The sequence below is a fragment of the Jaculus jaculus genome, chromosome 11 (assembly GCF_020740685.1).
Source record: "Jaculus jaculus isolate mJacJac1 chromosome 11, mJacJac1.mat.Y.cur, whole genome shotgun sequence".
Taxonomy (NCBI): Eukaryota; Metazoa; Chordata; class Mammalia; order Rodentia; family Dipodidae; genus Jaculus; species Jaculus jaculus.
Genome location: NC_059112.1, coordinates 27,047,043 through 27,069,670, shown reverse-complemented (window position 1 = coordinate 27,069,670; position 22,628 = coordinate 27,047,043). Strand labels below are relative to the sequence as shown.

The 22,628-nt window shown below is 45.3% G+C and overlaps 1 protein-coding gene across 2 annotated transcripts in view; it reads left to right on the top strand.

The window, feature by feature from the left end:
- Positions 1 to 22,628, top strand: part of Tbc1d1 (TBC1 domain family member 1) — a 214,367-nt gene that overhangs the window by 12,495 nt on the left and 179,244 nt on the right. For both annotated transcript variants that reach the window (XM_045130255.1, XM_045130256.1), the window contains one exon: positions 3,637 to 4,142. In XM_045130255.1, the coding sequence (XP_044986190.1) occupies positions 3,726 to 4,142 (417 nt within the window). In that variant the 5' untranslated portion in view covers positions 3,637 to 3,725. Of the gene's footprint in view, positions 1 to 3,636; positions 4,143 to 22,628 lie in introns of those variants that run through there.

The following is a 22,628-nucleotide window of genomic DNA, read 5'->3' as shown; positions in this document are numbered from 1 at the left end:
TAGCTATCCTTTGTGGGACAAGGAGTAGGGACCGGGGTGCTTTGGCTCTGTGTGACCTTTCCCATCCCCGCACGGATGGATCACTCCCCACAGTAATGACACAGCCTCCCTGAAACTCCCCGTGATGCAAGTGTCACCTTGCCGAGGTAGGTTTGGGGGCCAGGAAATTGACAGAAGTCCTGACTCTGTGACTACCACTGTTGATCCAAGGGATCAATTATCTTTTGCCTCTGACCTAGGAATCTTGTTTATTCTCTCAGCAAGTTAACTTGTGACAGGTCAATTTTTAGCTTGCTAGTAAGATAAAATGTCAGGCCCTTTACAGTTTGTGATTGGCATTACATTCCAAAGAGAGAGGGGGACAGTGTGCCCTGTGGCGCAGGGCCAGGAAAAATCACATCTTATGTGGGAACTGTGACTGGGTTTCTAGCTTCAAAGCCAAAAAGGGCCTGAAGGAGGTCATGTGGGAGCGTATCAAGTTGCAGATCCAAAGAGAACTTTCATACTCTGAGTTCATGGTGTGTGTGTGTGTGTGTGTGTGTGTGTGTGTGTGTGTGTGTGTGAGTTCGAGGCCAGCCTGGGCTAGAGTGAGGCTTTACTTAAAAAACATTAGTTTCTCAGGTACGGATTGAAGGATGGTGCTCCTTTTTTGTAGGAGAGGAAATGAGTGTTTTCTTTTCATTGACAATTTCCATAATTATAAATAATATCCCATGGTAAGTCCCTCCCTTCCCCCACTTTTCTCTTTGAAACTCCACTCTCTATCATATCATCCGTTCCTCTCATTCAGTCTCTCTTTGATTTTGATGTCATGATCTTTTCTTCCTATTATGACGGTCTTGTGTAGGTAGTGCCAGGCACTGTGAGGTCATGGATATCCAGGCCATTTTGTGTCTGGAGAAACACGTTGTAAGGAGTCCTACCCTTCCTCTGGCTCTTGCATTCTTTTTTTTGTTGTTGTTGTTGTTGTTTTGAGGTAGGGTGTCACTCTGGTCCAGGCTGACCTGGAATTAACTCTGTCATCTCAGGGTGGCCTTGAACTCATGGCAATCCTCCTACCTCTGCCTCCGGAGTGCTGGCATTAAAGGCATGTGCCACCACGCCCGGCTGGCTCTTACATTCTTTCTGCCACCTCTTCCGCATTAGACCCTGAGCCTTGGAAGGTGTGATAAAGATATTTCAGTGCTGAATACTCCTCTGTCACTTTTTCTCTGCACTGTGTGCCTTGTTAGTCATCCCAAGGTCACTACCATCTGAAAAGAGAAGGCTTTCTAACCAAAACTGAGAATAGCATTAATATATGGGTATGAATATTAAAAGGAGTGCTTACTGGGCAGTTTGGTGAGCATAGTATATACTTTTAGCCAGATAGCAGCAGACATTACACCCCTAGGGCTCATGACTACACCTGATGTAGGTTTTCAGTATCAGGGATGTATTCCCTCCCATGGAGCGGGCCTCCAGTGAAATTAGAGGGCAGTTAGTTTCCCCCATAACAGACATGCCACTATTGTACCCTTGGACTCATTTGGCCTGGCTCACCAAATATAAGGCTTGTTGTGTCCACTGTTGGGTATCTTCACTGGTGATTTCTCTGTCTTATTGAACTGCATGCAGTGTGACTTTTTCCAGCTTTCTGTTAGCTGGTCTACATGGAGGAGGTTTTTAGCTCAGTTCCAGCAGGATTTCTCAGTGACCTTGCAGCCCAAGTATGTGGAGCCTTCAGCAATAGGGTCTTACCATCTATTCCTGGTGGGAAACCAAGGGCCTTGGCAATGGCCTGTAATGTTTTGGGGGCATCAGAGACCTCCCCGGCCATCAACTCACTGGAAGGTATCCCATCCCTGGCACTGAAATTTTTCTAGTAACAATCTATGCTCCTGAGTGTTCCATTGTCCAAAAAAGTAGGTTTCCTTATGATTTATTTATATCCTCTTAGATTTTGGTTAGCCTTCCCTCCATCTTTACTCAATCTCTTCCCCTGACCTCACTCAGGCCTTTTCACCCCCTTTAGTCTGTTCGTCTACTTACATAGATACAATACTGTCCTATTAATTCCCACCCCCTCTTTCAATTCGTGATGAGTTTTTCCAGTGGTGTCAGCGAGAAGTTGCGATGGGATGGAGTCTAAATGGCTCTATGGCCAGTGCAGTGGTATGGATCTATAATGTTCCCTAACGGTCTGCACGGTAAAGGGTTAGTCCCCTGGAAGAGAGGTGAGGCCTTAAAGGAGGTCTTTTGGTCACTGAGGGTGCGACCCTGAAAGACGGAGTAGGACACCAGCCACTTTCTCCTGCACGTTTATTCCCAACGTGGCTCTGCTAGATAGCCTGCCACGGTGTGCCGCTTCATCAGTGTCAACCAGTCAGAGACTGGAGCCCTGAAGCCATGACCCCAAATTAATCTTTTCCTTAAAAAATACATTTTGGAGCCGGGCGTGGTGGTGCACGCCTTTAATCCCAACACTCGGGAGGCAGAGGTAGGAGGATCACCGTGAGTTCAAGGCCTCCCTGAGACTCCATAGTGAATTCCAGGTCAGCCTAGGCTAGAGTGAGACCATACCTTGAAAAACCAAAAAAAAAAAAAAAAAGAAAAAAGAAAACCAAAAACCAAACAATATTGATTCTTCCGATCCAGGAACAAACGCTGTTTTTCCATTTCCTAGTGTCTTCTGCAATTTCTCGTTTGAGTGTTTTAAAGTTTTAATTGTACAGATCCTTCACTTCCTTGGTTAGGTTTATTCCAAGGGACTTTATTTTATTTTATTTTATTTTTTTATGCAATTGTGAATGGGAGGGACTCTATGATTTCATCTTCTGTGTGTTTGTTGTTAGCATATATGAAGGCTGCTGATTTCTGTGTATTTATTTTGTATCCTGCTACATGGCTGTAGGTTTTGATCAGCTCTAACAGTTTGCTGGTAGAGTCTTTAGGGTCCTTTATGTATAGAATCATGTCATCTGCAAGTAATGATGACTTGATCTCTTCCTTTCCAATTTGTATCCCTTTTATGTGCATCTCTTGCCTTATTGCTATGGCTAAGACTTCCAGTACTATTTTAAATAAAAGTGGGGACAGTGGACACCCTTGTATTGTTCCTGATTTTAGTGGAAAAGCTTCCAGTTTTTCCCCATTTAGCAATATGTTGGTTGTAGGCTTGTCATAAATAGCCTTTATTAGATTCAGATATGTTCCTTTTATTCCTAGTCTCTGTAGGACTTTTATCATGAAGCAATGTTGGATTTCTTCAAATGCTTTTTCTGCATCTAGTGAGATGATCATGTGGTTTTTGTCCTTCAGTCCATTTATATAATGTATTACATATACCAATTTGCATATGTTGAACCATCCCTGCATCTCTGGGATAAAGCCTACTTAGTTGGGATGAATGATCTTTCTGATATATTCTTGTATTCTGTTTGCCAATATTTTGTTGAGAATTTTTGCATCTATGTTCATGAGGGAGATTGGTCTGTAATTTTCTTTTTTTGTTCTAACCTGGGTCGATAGGCTTCATAAGCAAGCACCTTAACCACTAAGCCATCTCTCCAGCATTGACATAAATTTTTTTGTCTTTTTGGTTTCTCAAGGTAGGGTCCAGCTATTATGTCCTAATGCCCTGTTTTTCTTCCCCAGGGTTGCGCATCAGAAGCGTGTCCAACAGATTGTTCACTCGCTCTAAAGCGGGAAAACACGGGCGAGGTTTTGCTGAGGTCTTTCCTAAGATGGAACCCATAACCTTCACGGCGAGGAGGCATGTGGCCCCCCACGAGGCCTCGGTGGACTTCGGCCTGCAGCTGGTGGGCTCCTTGCCCGTGCATTCTCTCACCACGATGCCCATGCTGCCCTGGGTGGTGGCAGAGGTCCGGAGACTCAGCGGACAGTGCTCCAGGAAGGAAGGGGCAACCAAGCAAGTCCGGCTCTGCGTTTCACCCTGTGGACTGCGATGTGAGCCTGAGCCCGGGAGAAGTCAGCACTGGGACCCTCTGATCTGTTCTAGCATCTTCGATTGCAGGCCTCAGCATGTGCACAAGCTGATCCACAACAGTCACGACCCCAGTTACTTCGCTTGTCTCCTCAAGGAGGATGCCGCCCCCCGGCAGAGCGTCTGCTATGTGTTCAAGGCTGATGACCAAACGAAAGTAAGTGTGAGGCGGGACCAAAACCACAGGGCATGGCTGCATGGTCTGTGTGGCAAAGGAGTACACTGGGATTGGATAAGCAGAAAATGCTGGCAGCTGTATACAGATTGCTTAACTGATTTTGGGATTTATGGGATAATTAATAGTTTTTTTTTTCTTGGAAGGATGTGTATAACAGTTGTTGGGAATGATAAACATAAGGTATATGTTCAAAAATTCAACATTGTGGACTGGAGAAATGGCTTAGCAGCTAAGGCGTTTGCCTGAGAAGCCAAGGGACCCAGGTTTGAACTCCCCGGACCCACATAAGCCAGATGCACAAGGGGCACATACAGCTGGAATTCATTCACCATGGCTAGTGGCCCTGGCATGTCTAGTTAAAAAAGAAAAATTAACATCTCGCCAGGCATTGTGGTACACGCCTTTAATCCCAGCACTTGGGAGGCAGAGATAGGAGGATTGCAGTGAGTTCAAGACCAGCCTGGGACTACATAGTGAATTCCAGGTCAGCCTGGGCTAGAGTGAGACCCTACCTTGAAAAACCAAAAAATGGGTTGGAGAGATGGCTTTAGTGGTTAAGGTGCTTGCCCTGCAAAGCCAAAGGACACAGGTTCGATTCCCCAGTACCCACGTAAGCCAGGTGCATATGGTGTTGCATGCATCTGGAGTTTGTTTGCAGTGGCTGGAGGCCCTGGCATGCCCATTCTCTCTCTGTCTCTCTACCTGCCTCTTTTTGTCAAATAAATAAATAAAACCAAAATTGAAAAAAGAACCAAAGTGATAGGACTCAAGTGTCTTCTAAAGCTTTAATCTTTCTAAAAAGAAAAGAAAAGAAAAATAACGCATCCCCTTTCCAAATCCTGACTGAGTTATTGGACCTGAAGACTGTTTCCCGCATGTGATCAGGATCAGGTGATGCCTACACTCTACCCTTGCAAGTTGCATGATGGGTAAGGAATTTCTTAGTGAGCCCTACTTTTTTTTTTTTTTTTTTTTTAGTTTTTCCAGGTAGGGTTTCACCCTAGCTCAGTCTCAGGGTGGCCTTGAAATCAAGGCGATCCTCCTACCTCTGCCTCCCAAGTGCTGGGATTAAAGGCGAGTGCCACCTTGCCTGGCAGCTCTACAGTTTTTTTAAAATTTATTTTGTTATTTTTATTTATTATTTTTATTTATTTATTTGAGAGCGACAGACAAAGAGGGAGGGGGAGAGAGGAGAGAGAGAGAGAAGAGAGAGAGAGAGAGGGAGGGAGAGAGGGAGAGAATAGGCGCGCCAGGGCCTCCAGCCGCTGCAGACGAACTCCAGACGCGTGCGCCCCCTTGTGCATCTGGCTAACATGGGTCCTGGGGAGTTGAGCCTTGAACCGGGGTCCTTAGGCTTCAAAGGCAAGCACTTAACTGCTAAACCATCTCTCCAGCCCAGCTCTACATTTTTCAATCCCATTAAGAAACACGCGATTATTTACAAACTGCATCAACCTACTTTTAGCCAGCTTCCCAAGGCATACTGTTGACTTGGGCAAGGTCATTGATGAGGATGGTGGATATGAGTCACGTTTTGACACAGTCTGGGCTTCTTTTGTGTCTTTTTCTTTTCCCCAACTTCTTGTCAGATCTGGTTACCTTGTTACTGTTTTATCTCCTGTGTCTCAGAGAAAAATACTAGACTTGGTCAGAAGTCTGTTCTTTTCCTGTTTTTTTTTTTTTTAAATAGTTTTATTTTTTATTTATTTGAGAGACAGAAAGCAACAGAGAGAGAGAGAGAGAGAGAGAGAGAGAGAGAGAGAGAGAGAATGAGAATGGGTGCACCAGGATCTCTAGCATTGCAAATGAAGTCCTGATGCATGCACCACCTTTCCTGTCCGTTCCTGTTTGCATTATTACCTGCGTCATTTATAGTTCTTTGCAGGACTAGTTTAAAGCTACTTTCCATTTCATAAAGATTAGTTTACACAAATTGAAAATATAATCCATGTAGCTACTTTCACAGTTGGGCCCAAGGGGTGGGGGGTTGGGATGCCATTTGGCATAGTACACAAGAAAGGAACAGTAGAGAGGCTCACAGTGCACCCATGGGTGGGCGGAGGAATCTGTCCACTGCCTTAAGTACTCAGCACAAGCACTCCCGTGTGATCTTAGCCTTGGGTCACATCTACTGCATGACGATGCCTGGTTCCTGTGGTGGAATAACGGTGAAGCCTATGGTTCTTCTGTTTATTTCCTTCCCTCCCTCCCCTCTCCCAACCCTCCCTTTCTTTCTTCTTCTTTTTTTAAATATTTTATTTGAAAGACGCAGAGGGGGAAGAGAGAGAGAGAGAGAGAGAGAATGGACATACATGGATCCTGGGAAATTGAACCTGGATCCTTTGATTTTGCAGGTAAGTGCATTAACCACTAAGCCATTTCTCCATCCCCTGTATGCCTTTAAACCCAGCACTCAGGAGGCAGAGGTAGGAGGATCACCTTGCGTTTAAGGCCACCCTGAGACTACATAGTGAATTCCAGGTCAGCCCTAGCTAGAGTGAGAGCCTACCTTGAAAAAAGTAACAAACAAGAAAACCCAATAAATAAATAAGTAAATAAGCCAACCCAGATAGTACCCTATCACCATGCCATAGAGAGAGAAATTTTTTCATGAAAGGTTATACTACATTAACAAAATGATGTAACAGCTTCTATTGGAAAAGATCAGAGTCGTTAGGTATACATTTATTTTATAAAACCAAAGGGAGAAGTTGGCCCCAAAAGTGCTCCCATCCACCTTTAACACGTTTAAGTCAGTCAGTTCAGGTACAGTTGATTTATGTCGTGCTGTTTGGAGAGCATTTATCTGAGAAAATCAGCAGATGGTGTCCTGGGATGGCAGTGTGGTCACCATAAGAACGTGCCCTCTTCTGTCTGCGTGAGCTCTGACTGTGTGGATGGAATGCGTGGCTTTGGAAGCAAGGTACCGTGCAAGGAAGGTGTAGAGGAAGACCTCTCCAGGAAAGACGATGGCAAGTTCTGGCATTAAACATTATTACTTAATGCTAAGGCCAGAGACAGAGACGGCGCCAGAGACACTGGATGCACACTACGAGGAAAGCCCCTCCTTTCGTGCCTCTGTGAATAAATTCTGCCTCCAATGGCTTCAGCTAGCTTGCTGTGACTCATTTTATTTTTTATTAATTAATTAATTTTTTCTTTATTAAAGTAGCATTTCACCCTAGCCCAGGCTGACCTGGAATTCACTCTGTAGTCTCAGGGTGGCCTCGAACTCACAGCGATCCTCCTACCTCTGCCTCCTGAGTGCTGGGATTAAAGGCGTGTGCCACCATGCCTGGCTATTTTATCTTATTTTATTTTTTTAAAATAATTTTTAAAAGTTTTTATTTTTATTTATATATTAGGGAGAGAAATAGGGAGGAAAAGAGGGGGTGGAATTGAGCACCCCAGGGCCTGTAGCCACTGCAAATGAACTCCAGACACATACACAATGTTGTGCATCTGGCTTACGTAGGACCTCGAGAATCGAATCTGGGTCGTTAGGCTACATAGGCAAGTGCCTTAACCTCTAAGCCATCTCTCCAGTCCTCATTTTATTTTTGTTTATTTATCTTTATTTTTAAATTTAGTTTGGTTTTTCTTTTTTTTCCTCCTTTTATTATTTATTTATTTATTTTTAAATTTTTATTAGTATTTTCCATGATTATAAAAAAATACCCCATGGGATTCCCTCCCTCTCCCCCCACACTTTCCCCTTTTAAATTCCATTCTCCATCATATTACCTCCCCATCTCAATCATTGTACTTACATATATACAATATCAACCTATTAAGTACCCTCCTTTAGTTTGGTTTTTCAAGGTAAGGTCTTGCTCTAGCTCATGCTGACCTGGAATTCACTATGTCATCTCAGGGTGGACTCGAACTCACTGCGATCCTCCTACTTCTGCCTCCCGAGTGCTGGGACTAAAGGCGTGCGCCACCACGCCTGGCTTCTTTTCTAATTCTTTGAGCAAGCAGATTGTGATTCTACCCAACAGTGGCGAATACCGGATGTTTAAATATCTTAAACAGAGAGCAGTGTTTTGTTTTGTAAGCCTTTGGTAATGAATTAACTAGGGAGTTTTCTCTCTTGGGTAGGACAGTGAGGTGGTTTACGTGTGATCGTTTGAATGTATGGCCCCATAGACTGAGGTGTCTCGTTAAAACTGGGCCTCTGGGGCTGAAGAGAAGGCTTAGCGGTTAAGGTGCTTGTCTGCAAAGCCAAAGGACCTAGGTTCAATTCCCCAAGACCCACGTAAGCCAGATGCACAAAGCAGCATATATGTCTGGAGTTCATTTGCAGTAGCAGAAGGCCCTCGTGTACCCAGTCTCTCTCTTTCTCTCTGCCTCTGTCTCTTTCTAAGAAATACAGCTTTTAAAAATTGAGCCTCTAGCAAGCAGATCCCTGTTATAGGGGGCATGTCCCTGGGTGCAGATCTTGGATTCTGGCCCTGAGGTGTGTTTGGGGGTGGATCTTAAGGTGCAGTCCTAAGGTATGTGGAGAGCAGCTAGAGTGTGGTGGTTTTGTGGCGCTGGCTGTGAGCGCTGTCTCTCTCTGCGTGGGTCTATGGAAGTGACCCAGCTTCCTCCACCAGTGGTGGTGTACCCCTGGATCCTGTAAACCCAAGTAAACCCTCTCTTCCCATAAACTGCTTCTGGTCGGGTGGTTGTCCAGCAATGCAAAGCAGGCTGCAGCGTGGAGGTTTGATATCAGAGTCTGGATTCCTCTCTCTGGTTGAGTGTCTGTTTCTGTTGGCTTCCAGATCCTTGTGGTAAGGCCCTGGCTTCTCCTACTGTAGCCAGTTTAAATCCCACTTTCTCTCTTGAGCTGCGCTTCTTTCAAGTCTCCTCCTCTTTTATAAACAGCACCACCAGCTGGGGATTAAGTGTTCAAACACTTGAGTTTAGGGGTGATTAAACATTCAAACCACAACAGTGTTCACAAGTGTACAAGAAATCCAGTATTACTAATGGGTTAAAATTGTGAGCTGGCCCTGGCGGGTACACGCCTCTAATCCCAGCATTTGGGAGGCAGAGGTAGGAGGGTCGCTATGAGTTCGAGTACATAGTGAATTCCAATTCCAGGTCAGCCTAGGCTAGAGTGAGACCCTACCTTGAAAAACAAAACAAAAAAGATTGTGGGGCTAGAGAGATGGCTTAGCAGTTAAGGCGCTTGCCTGCAGAGCCTAAGGACCCATATTTGTCTCTTCAGACCCCATGTTAGCCAGATGCACAAAGGTGAGGCAAGAGCAAGGTGGCATTTTCCCACAAGGTCAGTGGCTGACGCCTCGAAGCACCAATTCCCTGTCTCTCCTGTCTCTTGCTTTCTGTTCTTAAAAAAAAATGTGTGCCAGGACAAAGAAGGACAGTAAGGTTTTTTAAAAAAACATTTAAAAAATATATTTTATTTATTTATTTATTTATTTGAGAGAGAGAAAGAGGCAGAGGGAGAGAGAGAGAGAGAGAGAGAGAGAGAGAGAGAGAGAGAGAGAGAGAGAGAGAGGGAAAGAATGGGCAGGCCAGGGCCTCCAGCCACTGTAAACAAACTCCAGTTTTGTGTGCTCCCTTGTACATCTGGCTTATGTGGGTCCTAGGGAATTGAACTGGGGTCTTTTGGCTTTGCAGGCAAATGCCTTAACCACTAAGCCATCTCTCCGGCCCAGGAACAATGGTTTTAATATGCAAGTCGGAAGTGTGAGAATGCAGAACCAGCAGCCAAATGCTGACATTCACTGGACTCCCTGTAAGGGATGTGTCACCAATGCGGGCTCCTGGGTGTCCCTCTAGGATCTCTGAATATGCCTTCGCTCCCCCCTGACCCACTGAAACCCTGATGAGGGTGTCTGTGGAGGATGCACTCTAGAAGTGCTGACTGACCTATTGAGTTACTTTAGGTGGGTGACTTTGTCTCCACATTTTCTGGCAGTTGGTTTGAAAAAGGTAGGCTTCCCTTTCATAGGGTAGCAAAGATCATTTGCAAACATAGGGTATCAACAAAGATTATGTTTATATCAGCTTCAATAGGTACATAGAGGTTGGCCTATCTGTAGAGGAATTCCTAAAGGAAATGTGTTCTGTCAACTGCTGCAATTTGAATATGTTGATGGTGAGGCTGTCATTCACTGACTTTTTGGGAGGAGGTGCTATAGTCTCTTAGGGAGAAAAAAAAATGACGAAAGGGAGGAATGACAGGAAAATAGAAAAAGACTGAGAAGTGAATGAATGAAAGAGAAATAGGACTGTCACTTTGGACAGGGCCTTGTTATTATCTACAAAAGGTGATCATGTGCAGATCCTAGGCTGTGGTTTGGAATGGCTTGATCGTGTCACCAAATTACACCATTGTAATTGGAGGCTCCACTTCTGGGGCTTCTTAGGTCACTGAGGAGTGGCCTTGGGAAGAATGGTGGAATCTCTCCTCCCTCTTCCTGTTTGGCTGTCTAGCTCTTCCACACATGCACATCTGTCAGGATGATGTCCCAGCTCAGAGGGAGGGCCCTCACCAGAACAGAGCTGACGCAGGTGCCAGGCCCTTGAGCTTCCAAAGCTGTGAGCTCAGTAGACCTCTTTCTCTTTATAAAGTAGCCTGTCTCAGGTACTTTGTTACGGCAGTGGAAAGCTGCTGGATGCCCTCAGTGATCCTGAAGTTCCATTCCTAAGCATCTTCCAGTTACTAAAGACGTTTTCCCACACTTTAACTTATAATGGGTTTATAGAGACCTTGTACGTTGAGGAGTGTTTGTGTTTGTAGCAACCAAGTGCATAGGAAGGACGGTTGTTACTGTTTTTTAATACTTTTTTTGTTCATTTTTATTTATTTATTTGAGAGTGACAGAGAGAGAGAGAGAAAGAGGTAGATAGAGAGAGGATGGGCACGCCAGGGCCTCCAGCCACTGCAAAAGAACTCCAGACATGCGTGCCCCCTTGTGCATCTGGCTAATGTGGGTCCTGGAGAATCGAGCCTCGAACCGGGGTCCTTAGGCTTCACAGGCAAGCGCTTAACCACTAAGCCATCTCTCCAGCCCTTAACTAAAATTTTTTTTTGTTCATTTTTATTTATTAGTTGTTACTGTTTTTTTGCATGCCTAGTATGGTGGTTTGATTCAGGTGTCCCCCATAAACTTAGGTGTTCTGAATGCTAGGTCCCCAACTGGTGGCAGTTTGGGAACTGGATCCTCATGGAAGTGGTGTATCATTGGGGATGGGCTTATGGGTGTCATAGCCAGCCTCCCCTTGCCATCGTTTGGCACACTCTCCTGCTGCTGTTGTCCACCTGATGTTGGCCAGGAGGTGATGTCCATCCTCCGCTCATGCCATCATTTTCCCCTACCATTATGGAGTTTGGTCGGGTATTTTCTACCAGCAATGTGAAGCTGACTGCAATACATTGTGTAGGCCACTCACTTACGTATTTTATTTCTAATTATCTAAAGGATTCCTAACCAGATCCTGGGGAGATGGCTAAGTGGTTAAAGGCACCCGCATAAATACAGACACAAACTGGTGCGCATGTCTGTGATTTCCAGTGCGTCCACAGCAATGGGAGACCGAGCCCTAAGACTCTGGAGGCTTGTGGACCACTTAGACTGTGCATATGCGCCAAAGGCCCCCAGAGACCCTGTTCCAAAACAAGAGCAGGGAAGCTGGGGTGCATGCCTTTCATCCCAGCACTCTGGAGGCAAAGGTAGGAGGCCTGAAGTGAGTTCAAGGCTAGCCTTGTACTACAAAGTGAGTTCCAGATGAGCCTTGGCTAGAGTGAGACCCTCCCTCAAAAAAAACCCAAAAGCCCAAAAAAGGGTGCTAGACAAGAGAAATAATCTGAGGTTGTCCACAGATGTCCACGTGTGCACCATGGAACGCACCACACACAGATGCATGCATGCATGCACACACACAAAATTCTTTTTGATAAAACATAATTTATTTTTATTTATTTATTTATTTGGCAGAGAGAAAGAGGGAGAGAGAGACAGAATGGGCACGTCAGGACCTCTAGCCACTGTAAACGAACTCAGGATGCACCCACCACCTCGTGCATCTGGCTTATATGGTTCCTGGGGAATCGAACCTGGGTCCTTTGGCTTTGAAGGCAAATGCCTTAACCACAAAGCCATCCATCCAGACCCCCCCCCTCGATAAAATTTAAAAGTTCCCATCCACAAAGAACTGTTAGGCCCACAATCCCTTGACCTTTTTCTTCTCCCCCTATCCCATTCTCTTCAAATTCATTCATAGAAGATGTTTTATAAAGTCATCCTTTAATGTAAAACAACTTTTACTCAGACTTGTACTTCAAATTTAACTTATTTTCCCTGTGGTAATAACCCATCAAGATCAAGGAGTAAAATTTAGGGCTAGATACATGACTTAGCAGTTAAGGCATTTGCCTGCAAAGCCTAAGGATCCAGGTTTGATTCTCCAGGTCCCATGTAAGCCAGATGCACAAGGTAGCACATGTTTCAGGAGTTTCTTTTCAGTGGCTAGAGGCCGTGGCACACCATTCTCTCTCTTTCTCTATCTCAAATAAAAATAAATAGATAAAAAATAAATAAAATTTAAAATAATGAGCCAGGCGTGGTGGTGCACGCCTTTAATCCCAGCACTCGGGGGGCAGAGTTAGAAGGATCACCATGAGTTCGAGGCCACCCTGAGACTACAGAGTGAATTCCAGGTCAGCCTGAGCTAAAGTGAGACGCTACCTTGAAAAAACAAAACAAAACAAACAAACAAAATTTAAAAATAATGCGTTAAATTCTATTTTGTATCTTTTCCATATTTACCCCATGAGTTTTGGTTGGGGAATGTTTGGAATCTCTTTGGAATATCTTGAACTCATCTGTCACTGTTTTTTTCCCCAGTGAAGCTAAAGATTGCATTCATGGGCTTTTGCCAGAATAAATAGTCCGAGTGTTTAGCAAAGTCTCTGAAACCCAACTCCCGGCACTGCTGAAGGATGGGTTCTGCTGGAGCCGTTTACTTGCCCCTTATAAAAATAGCCCGTGTCTGGTCTCTTCAGCCCCTTCCTTTCTTGGTGAGCTCTTTGGCTCACTAAAAGAAAAATATCTAACTTCATTTCTGAACTTTTAACTATGCAAAAAACTAAGAATGACCTCTAATGAACTTCATTGTTTAATTTTAATGCAGTCATTAGATGGGCGTTCATATAAAATGAAACTCTTTTTCCCTCCATACTTGGAGAAGATATTTATGTTTCTTTTTGAGGTAGGGTCACCACCCCCATGCCAGGCAGCTTCTGACTTTTTAAAATTTAATTTATTTATTTGCCAGCAGAGAGAGATAGAGAGAAGAGAGACATATATAGAGAGAATGGGCACACCAGGGCCTCTAGCCACTGCAAATGAACTCCACACACGTGCGCCCCTTGTGCAGCTGGCTTTACGGGGGTCCTGGGGAAATCAAACCTGGGTCCTTTGGCTTTGCAGGTAAATGCCTTATCCACTAAGCCATCTCTCCAGCCCTCGCTTCTTCTTCTTTTTTTTGTTCATTTTTTTTCTTTATTTATTTGAGAGGGACAGATACAGAGAGAAATGCAGGTAAAGAGAGAGAGAGAGAGAGAGAGAGAGAATGAGCACGTCAGGGCCTCTAGCCACTGCAAACGAACTCCAGGTATGTGCGCCCCTTTGTGGATCTGGCTAACATGGGTTGTGGGCAATCGAGTCTTGAACCTGGGTCCTTAGGCTTCACAGGCAAGCACTTAACCGCTAAGCCATCTCTCCAGTCCCCCCTCTCTTTTTTGTTGTCATTTTTCCCCTCCTCTTATGCAGGTTCTAATATGTAGGTAGAGTCTAGCCACTGTGAGGTCATGAAAACCATGGCCACTTTGTGTCTGGAAGACAGTAAGTATTATTAAGCTTTGAACGTGGAGGCCCCAAGGAGGGCAGAGCCCCTATGCCACACGTGTTCTGCATACATGAACACACTGGTGCAGCCAGCTGTTTCCAGGTGAGCCGTGCCCCTCTGGACCTGCTGGCTGAGTGCTGGGGCTGCCAGGCCGGACTGTGGCCCTGGGCGGAACCAGACCGCCTGGGATCTGGAGAGGTCAACTGACCCCACAGGCGTCTACCCAGCAGCGAGGCCGGGAGCGCAGGACGAGTGACGCTGGGCCTGGGCAGCCCAGGGGCAGCGCGTGCAGAGACTGGCCAGCGTGAGTGACTGCAGGCTGCCCACGCAAGTCACCCCAGGATGGAGACAGGGCCAAGAATGAGCTCAGCCAGAATCAGGCCAAAGAATGGGATTGAGCACTAGAGACAGGGTTTAAGAATTTAAGTCAGCCGGGCGTGGTGGCGCACATCTTTAATCCTAGCACTCGGGAGGCAAAGGTAGGTGGATCCTGTGAGTTCAAGGCCACCCTGAGACTGCATAGTGAGTTCCAGGTCAGCTTGGACTAGAGTGAGACCCTACCTTGAAAAACAAGAGCAAAAACAACAACAAAAAAGAATTTAAGTCAAAGGCCACAGCAGGGCAAGGACAGATCGGAGGGGGTACGGGGAAGATGGGTTGCCTCTGCTGTTGTGCCCCCGCAACCGCCGCACACACAATTAGGATAGATCCAGAAAGGAGACATGACAGAGCAGAAGAGAGGCATAGATGGGTTTTCTTCTAGTAGGATGGAAACCGGCGGTGGTCAGCAGAGGGGCATCTGACCAAGGGAAATTTGCAGAGGCCCCACTTGGCTGCGTTTCCTCAGGGGTCTGCTCCTCTTCCAACCAGAGCAACGCGGGACCCCCGAACCTCTAGCAGAGAGCCCAGAGTTCCTGCTGTAGAGACGCGTCCCCTGTGGGTGGGCTGGTAGGGTGTCAAGATGGCATCTTCCCTCTGGAGGGACAATCAGTGGGCATTTGTGGCAGCAATACAGTCCACCTCACAACTGTGCTCCAGCCAAAGTTCATGGGGAAAGCAGAGAAGAGATGTGTTACAGTCAGGTTCGCATTGCTGGCAGAAATTACCTGACCAAGAGCAGCTTGTGGGGAAATAAAGGGCTTATTTTGGCTTACAGCCTCGAGGGGAAGCTCCATGATGACAGGGGAAAATGATGAGCAGAGGGTGGACATCACCTCCTGGCCAACATCAGGAGGACAACAGCAACAGGAGAGTGTGCCAAACAGTGGTGAGGGGAGGCTGATTATAACCCCCATAAGCAACGTAGGAGCAGGTGGAATGGAAAACAGCCAGAGTATTCCAAGGAAATATTTTTGATACAATCAAGAGTACTGACTGATGGTTGGAAGGCCCTGGTGCACCCATTTTTATCTATCTATCTATCTATCTATCTATCTATCTATCTATCTATCTATCTATCTAATCTTTATCTGCCTCTTTCTCTCAAATAAATAACAATATACTTTTTTTAAAAGACATTGGGGCCGGGCATGGTGGCACACGCCTTTGATCCCAGCAGAAGAGGTAGGAGGATCACTGTTAGTTTGAGGCCACCCTGGGACTACATAGTGAATTCCAGGTCAGCCTGGGCTAGAGTGAGACCCTACTTCAAAAATCAAAAAAAAAAAAAAAAAAAAGATATTGGCTCTGAGCATACACTTCTGAGCTAGCCAAAAGGATCTAAGATCATGGGGACTTTTTTTTTGTTTTTTTGTTTTTTTTTCATACTAGCCCAGCTGACCTGGAACTCACTATGTATTCTCAGGATAGCCTCAAACTCACGTCAATCCTCCTACCTCTGCCTCTTGAGTGCTGGGATTAAGGCGTGCATCACCATGCCCTGCTGACAATCATAGCTTTTCAAGGTAGGGTCTGACTCTTGCTCAGGCTGACTGGAATTCACTGTGTAGTCTCAGGGTGGTCTTGAACTCTCGGTGATCTTCCTACCTCTGCTTCCCAAGTGCTGGGATTAAAGGCATATGCCATCATACCTGGCTGTCCACCTTTTTGTTTTTTTAAAACTTTTGTTTTTGTTTATTTTTTATTTATTTACTTGAGAGTGACAGACAGAGAGAAGGAGGCAGAGAGAGAGAGAGAGAGAGAGAGAGAATGGGTGTGCCAGGGCTTCCAGCCACTGCAAACGAACTCCAGATGCATGCGCCCCCTTGTGCATCTGGGTCCTGGGGAATTGAGCCTTGAACCAGTGTCCTTAGGCTTCATAGGCAAGCGCTTAACTGCTAAGCCATCTCTCCAGCCTCCACCTTTTTTTTTTAAGGCAGATGCCGAAGGTGGCACATGTATCTGGAGTTTGTTTGCATTGGCTAGAGGCCCTGGCACATCCATTCTTTGTCTCTCTCTTTCTCTCTACCTATCTATTTATCTATCTGCTCTCTCATAAATAAACATATATATATATATTTTTTAAGTAAAAGAGTTGAAAATGTAGTTGCAAAGGGGAAAGTGAGGTAGTTTGTTGTCTGTAATTATGGAAGTTGACACTAAAAATATTTTTGAAAAAGTACAAAGGAGGAGCAAGATCTGTTTTAGTAAGTGTTCAATAAATATGTTATAGTAGTAACAACAAATGAACATTAGTATCTTTATCTTACAGAGAAAGGAAACTTCTTTACCTTACAGATGAGGAAACTGAAGGTCAGAGAGATTAAATAACTGGCCCAAGGGCTGGAGAGATGGCTTAGCGGTTAAGCGCTTGCCTGTGAAGCCTAAGGACCCGGGTTCGAGGCTCGGTTCCCCAGGTCCCACGTTAGCCAGATGCACAAGGGGGCGCACACGTCTGGAGTTCGTTTGCAGAGGCTGGAAGCCCTGGCGCGCCCATTCTCTCTCTCTCCCTCTATCTGTCTTTCTCTCTGTGTCTGTCACTCTCAAATAAATAAATAAATAAATAAATAAATAAATAAATAAATAAAAAATAACTGGCCCAAGATCTCATGCAGGCGGGTCACAGGGATGCACAGCTGTTGTGATTTCCTAAGACCCCTGTCACTCCGTCTTTGCCTCCCATCCTCCCGCCTCATGAACCACTAATCTACTTTCTGTTGTTTACTTTTGCCTCTTCTGGGCTTCGGATGCGTGGCCGTACCCTCTGAGCCCCGTGTGCCTGACAGCTTTCTCTTAGTGTTTGTCAGCGGTCATCCATGTCCTGGTGTGCACTGATGATTGATTAGTTTTTTAAAAAATAAAAACAACCTCACAATATTTATTGTCACACAGTAATAACATAAGAGCCATCAAAACATTATGAACAAATGTTTCAGAATTATACTTCCAACAGAAGACACCCTAAAAAAAAAATCTTGTGTTCTCATCTTCTCACTTCCTTGATTATTTCTAGTTGGAAACACGTTGTAGCAGGGTAATGATATCGCCTTTCAGTGTGATCCAACCCCCGTTTTGTTTTGCTTTTTTTTCGAGGTACAGTCTCGCTGTAGCTCAGGCTGACCTGGAATTCACTATGTAGTCTTAGGGTGGCCTCAAACTCATGGTGATCCACCTAACTCTGCCTTCTAAGTGCTGGAATTAAAGGGCTCGAGAAAGATGGTTTAGTGGTTAAGGCATTTGCCTGTGAAGCCAAGGGATCCAGGTTCAATCCCCCAAGACCCACATAAGCCAGCTGCACAAGGTGGGGCATGCCCTGGAGTGCATTTACAATGGCTAAAGGCCCTCTTTTTTTTTCCCCTCTTGCTGTCTTTCTTTCCTCCTTCCATCTCTTCTCCTCCCCCCCCCCTCTTTTCTTTCCCCCCTTGTTTTTTTTGAGGTAGGGTTTCACTCTAGTCCAGGCTGACATGGAATTCACTATGTAGTCTTAGGGTGGCCTCGAACTCATGGTGATCCTTTTACCTCTGCCTCCTGAATGCTGGGATTAAAGGTATGAACCACCACACCCCGCTCTTACGATTTATTTTTATTTATTTATTAGAGACAGAGAAAGGGAGAAAAAGAGAAAGAGAAAGAGAGATAGTGAATGAGAATAGGTGTGCTAGGGCCTCTAGTCACTGTAAACAAATTCCAGGTGCATGTGCATTCTAGCTTATGTGGGACCTGGAGAATTGAACCTGAGTCCTTAGCTTCACAGGCAAATGCCTTAACCGCTAAGCCATCTCTTCACCCACTTGATTCTTTCTTATAGCTGAATGATATTACATTGTGTAGAATTTGGTTTATCTGATCATCAACTGATGGTCACTTGGGTTATTTTTATTTTTCTATTGTTACAAATAATGCAGCTATTCTCAGTTATTGGTTTATTTTTTTCTTAAGTCCTGTGATGGAGAACAGGACCTCATGCATACAAAGCGAACACTGTGCCAGCCAGCATTTTGCCCCTGGCCCCTAACCCTTATGTTTGACGTAGCATCTCCCTGCATAGCTATGGCTGTCCTTGCACATTCTTCCTTCCACACTCTATGTAGCCTCGTTTGGTCTAGAACTTACTTCCTGCCTCTGCCTCCTGAGTGCTGGATTATAGGCCCATACCACCAATCTCAGCTAGAAATCATTTAAAAAATTATTTATTTGTGAGCGAGAAAAAGGCAGATGAGGGAGAAGAAAATGGGTGTGCCAGGACCTCCAGCCCACAGCAAATGAACTGTAGACGCATGCATTACCTTGTGCATCTGACTTTACATGGGTGCTGGAGAATCTCACCCTAGTCCTTCGACTTTGCAGGCAAATGCCTTGGCTACTGAGCCATTTCTCCAGCCTGGAAATCACTTTTGTTTATACAAGAGATGGAGAGATGGCAAGGAAGAGTGTTTGTCACGTAACCATGAGAACTGAATTTGATGTGCAGCACCCTTGTAGAAAGCTGGGCATAGCCATGCGTGCCCAGATGTGCCCCTGGATCGGAGCCAGGGTGATTGTTGGGGTTTGCCTGTCTAATTGAAAAAAGGTTGAGCTGTAGGTTCTATCTCAAGAAAAGTGGGTAGAAGAGTGATAGTGGGGGACCCCAACATCTTTGTCTGGTCTCACACACATGAGCGTGGAGAGCACATATCTGAACACACGTACATATACCACAGGCACGCATGACGGGGTGGGTATCACAGGCACAAACGCCATTATAGCAGAAGGCTCTCAGTTACAGGCCATCTGGTTTCTTTTCTAATTAAGAAAATATGTGAGGACTCTTCTGAAATATTTTCCTGTGTAGCACAGAATTTAGACTTGGACCATAGGCACCAATGATCATGTCTCCTAATTATTAGTGTCGTTAGGAAGAGTGTTTGTGAGCTGGTTGGTAATGTTTACCCCCACACGGTAGGCATTTGCTGTGAGGCCAACATGTATTTTCTGGTACAGCTCCTAACCACTCTCTGAGTGAGGTGTTGCTTTCCCTGGTTCGGAGGAGACTTCCGATGCCCTCGGACTCCGGCGCCCGGTCCTCCGCCTGGCCTCTGGGTTCCCATGCCCGTCATCAGCCCTAGAATCTGGGCTTCCTGCCAGCCCCCAGCACTGGCTCAGACTTGCCTGAAGGCCGAGTCAGCTAAGAACCCCGGGGTGACCTAACACACATGCGGTGAATAAATACTCCCCATTTCCTTCCGGATGTTCTACATCGGGGGTCAGCAAACCTTTGCTCTCCAGGGCCATAAGATCTCTGTGGCCCCTCCTCTACTCTGCAGCTTTAGCAACAGAGCCATGTCATGTATGAAAGGACTGGGCTGGGCTATAGTCCAATAAAACTTTATTTATAAAAGGAAAAGGGCTTTGCTGGGGGAGGATATGATCTGCTGCTTGTTGCATGTTGACCCCTTGTCCTCGAAGTTCCTCCAGAGATCTCCTGGGAACCTGACCCCAGTGACCCTCCCAGAGGGAACCCGTTCATTCCCATGTTCTTTTCTTTCTTCCCTATGCCTGGTCAAACTTCTTGGGTATTTCATGAACTCTCTGAGAAGATGAACTCCCTGGCCCAGTTTCTCTCCTTGGGGCTATTTTTGGGGACCCAGGTGACAAGCCAGAACAGTGGTATTTAATGCCGCATCACCCCAGTCTAAGGAGGGAATTGGGAGCTGCTGTTTTGCTGTTTTAAAAAATATTTTTATTTTTATTTTTTTATTTGAGAGAAAGAGAGAAGGAAAAAGAGGCAGATAGAGAATGGGCACTCAGGGCCTCCAGCCACTGCAAACGAACTCCAGACACATGCACCACCTTGTGCATCTGACTTACGTGGGTACTGGGGAGTTGAACTTGGGTCCTTTGGCTTTGCAGGGAAATGCCTTAAAGGCCAAGCCATCTCTCCAGCTTTTTAATCACCCTGGGTGGATGACCTTTCTCTGTGCCTTGTTTGTTTGTTTTTTTTAATCTCAAAATGGGCATTACTGGACTGGGGAGATGGTTCAGCAGTTAAAAGTACTTCCTTCCAAAGCCTGATTGTCCAGTACCCACATAAAGCCAGATGTACAAAGTGGCGCTTGCATCTGGAGCTTGCAGTGGAAGGGGGCCCTGGCGTGCCTACTCTATCTCTTTTTCTCTCTGCTTTCAGAGAAATAAATATGTCTTAGTTATTTCAGAGCCTACACAAAATGCTATCAGGAGGAATTTATGTGTTAATCTGAGCAAAATCATAGCAGACTTCCAATAGCATGGCATTTAGCTGTTGCTGAGTCCTGAGCTGAGCATATCATGTGGATCCTTTATTCATGGAAAAGCACCTGTGCTGGAGCTGGAGAGATGGCTTAGCAGTTAAGGACTTTGCCTGTGAAACCTAAGAATCCATGTTCTACTCTTCATATCCCATGTAAGCCAGACACACAAAGGTGAGGCAAGTGCAAGGTCGCAAATGTCCACTAGGTGGCACCAGTGTCTGGAGTTTAAATTCAATGGCTGAGGCCCTGGTGTGCCAATTCTCTCTCTCTCTCTTGCTCTCTGTAAAATAAAAATAAATAACTAAGAAGTACCTGTGTAGGAAAACTTCACATCAAAATTGATGGTTTCAAAACCATCTTATGACTGTTTTTATGAAGCAGTTTTAGGTTCCAAGCAAACTTGAGAGGAAGATGCGGAGATTCCCATAGTCCATCCTCTGCACTTGCACAGACAGCTGCATCCTACTTCACAGTGGTATCTGTGCTATACTTTGTGAACAGACTTTGATTGATTTATATTTTCATTTTTATTTCTTTTTGGTTTTCAAGGTAGGGTTTCATTCTATTCCAGCCTGACCTGGAATTCACTATGTGACCTCAGGGTGGCCTCAGACTCCTGATGATCCTCCTACCTCTGCCTCCCGAGTGCTGGGATTAAAGGCGTGCACAACCATGCCTGGCTTGATTGATATTTTATATTTTTTGTTTGCAAATGTGTGTGTGTGTGGGGGGGGTCATCCAAGCCCTCTTGCCACTGAAAATGCATTTTAGATGCTTGCACTACTTTTTCATCCAGCTTTACGTCGATGGCTTAAGAATTGAATCTTGGGGGCTAGAGAGATGGTTTAGCGGTTAAGTGCTTGCCTGTGAAGCCTAAGGACCCCGGTTCGAGGCTCGGTTCCCCAGGTCCCACGTTAGCCAGATGCACAAGGGGGCGCACGCATCTGGAGTTCCTTTGCAGAGGCTGGAAGCCCTGGCACGCCCATTCTCTCTCTCTCCCTCTATCTGTCTTTCTGTGTCTGTCGCTCTCAAATAAAAAAAAAAAAAAAATTAAAAAAAAGGTTTTTTTTTTAAAAAAAGAATTGAATCTTGGGCTAGCCAACTTTGCAAGTGAGTGCCTTTAACTACTGAGCCATCATTCCCTGTCTGGTTTTCTTTTCTTTCTTTTTTTTTTTTTTTTTTTGATAGGGTCTCCCTCTATCCCCGGCTGACCTGGAATTCACTATGAAGTCACAGGCTGACCTTGAACTCACAGCGATCCTCCTACCTCTGTCTCCTAAGTGCTTGGATTAAAGATGTTTGCCACCACACCTGGCCAGCCTCAGTTTTATGCTGTTACATAATTATTGCAGTTTTTTCTTGTTGTTGTTGTTGATTTGAGGTAGGGTCTCACTTTAGCTCAGGCTGACCTGGAATTCTCTATGTAGTGTCAGGGTGGCCTTGAACTCACAGTGATCCTCTTACTTCTGCCTCCTGAGTGCTGGGATTAAAGGCATGCGCCACCATGCCTGGCTTTAATTATAGCAGTTTTTATAACTAAACAAAATGCTTTCCAAGTGCCATGTGCACTTCCAGCCTCGTCAGGCAGGGCCACCTGCGTGTCATGACTGCAAACGGAAAGCTGTTTTTGTGGTTTTACATTCCCACGTCCCTGACATACACCCCTGATATGGTATATAGTATAGGAACTAGGGAATTAAATCATTTTGCAATTAAATGTGAAGTCTTTCAGTAGCAGTTTGCCCATTAAGTATGTCACTGTCATTGTTTACTGATGACTTTAATAAGATTGTAAAAACTACATCTGGGAAAACACAGATACAGATGGTTATGGGAAAAGTGACTGAGGCTGATGTGTGGGGTGGTGTCGAAATGCACAGTAGGGGCCTGGAGAGATAGCTTAGAGGTTAAGCGCTTGCCTGTGAAGCCTAAGGACCCTGGTTCAAGGCTCATTTCC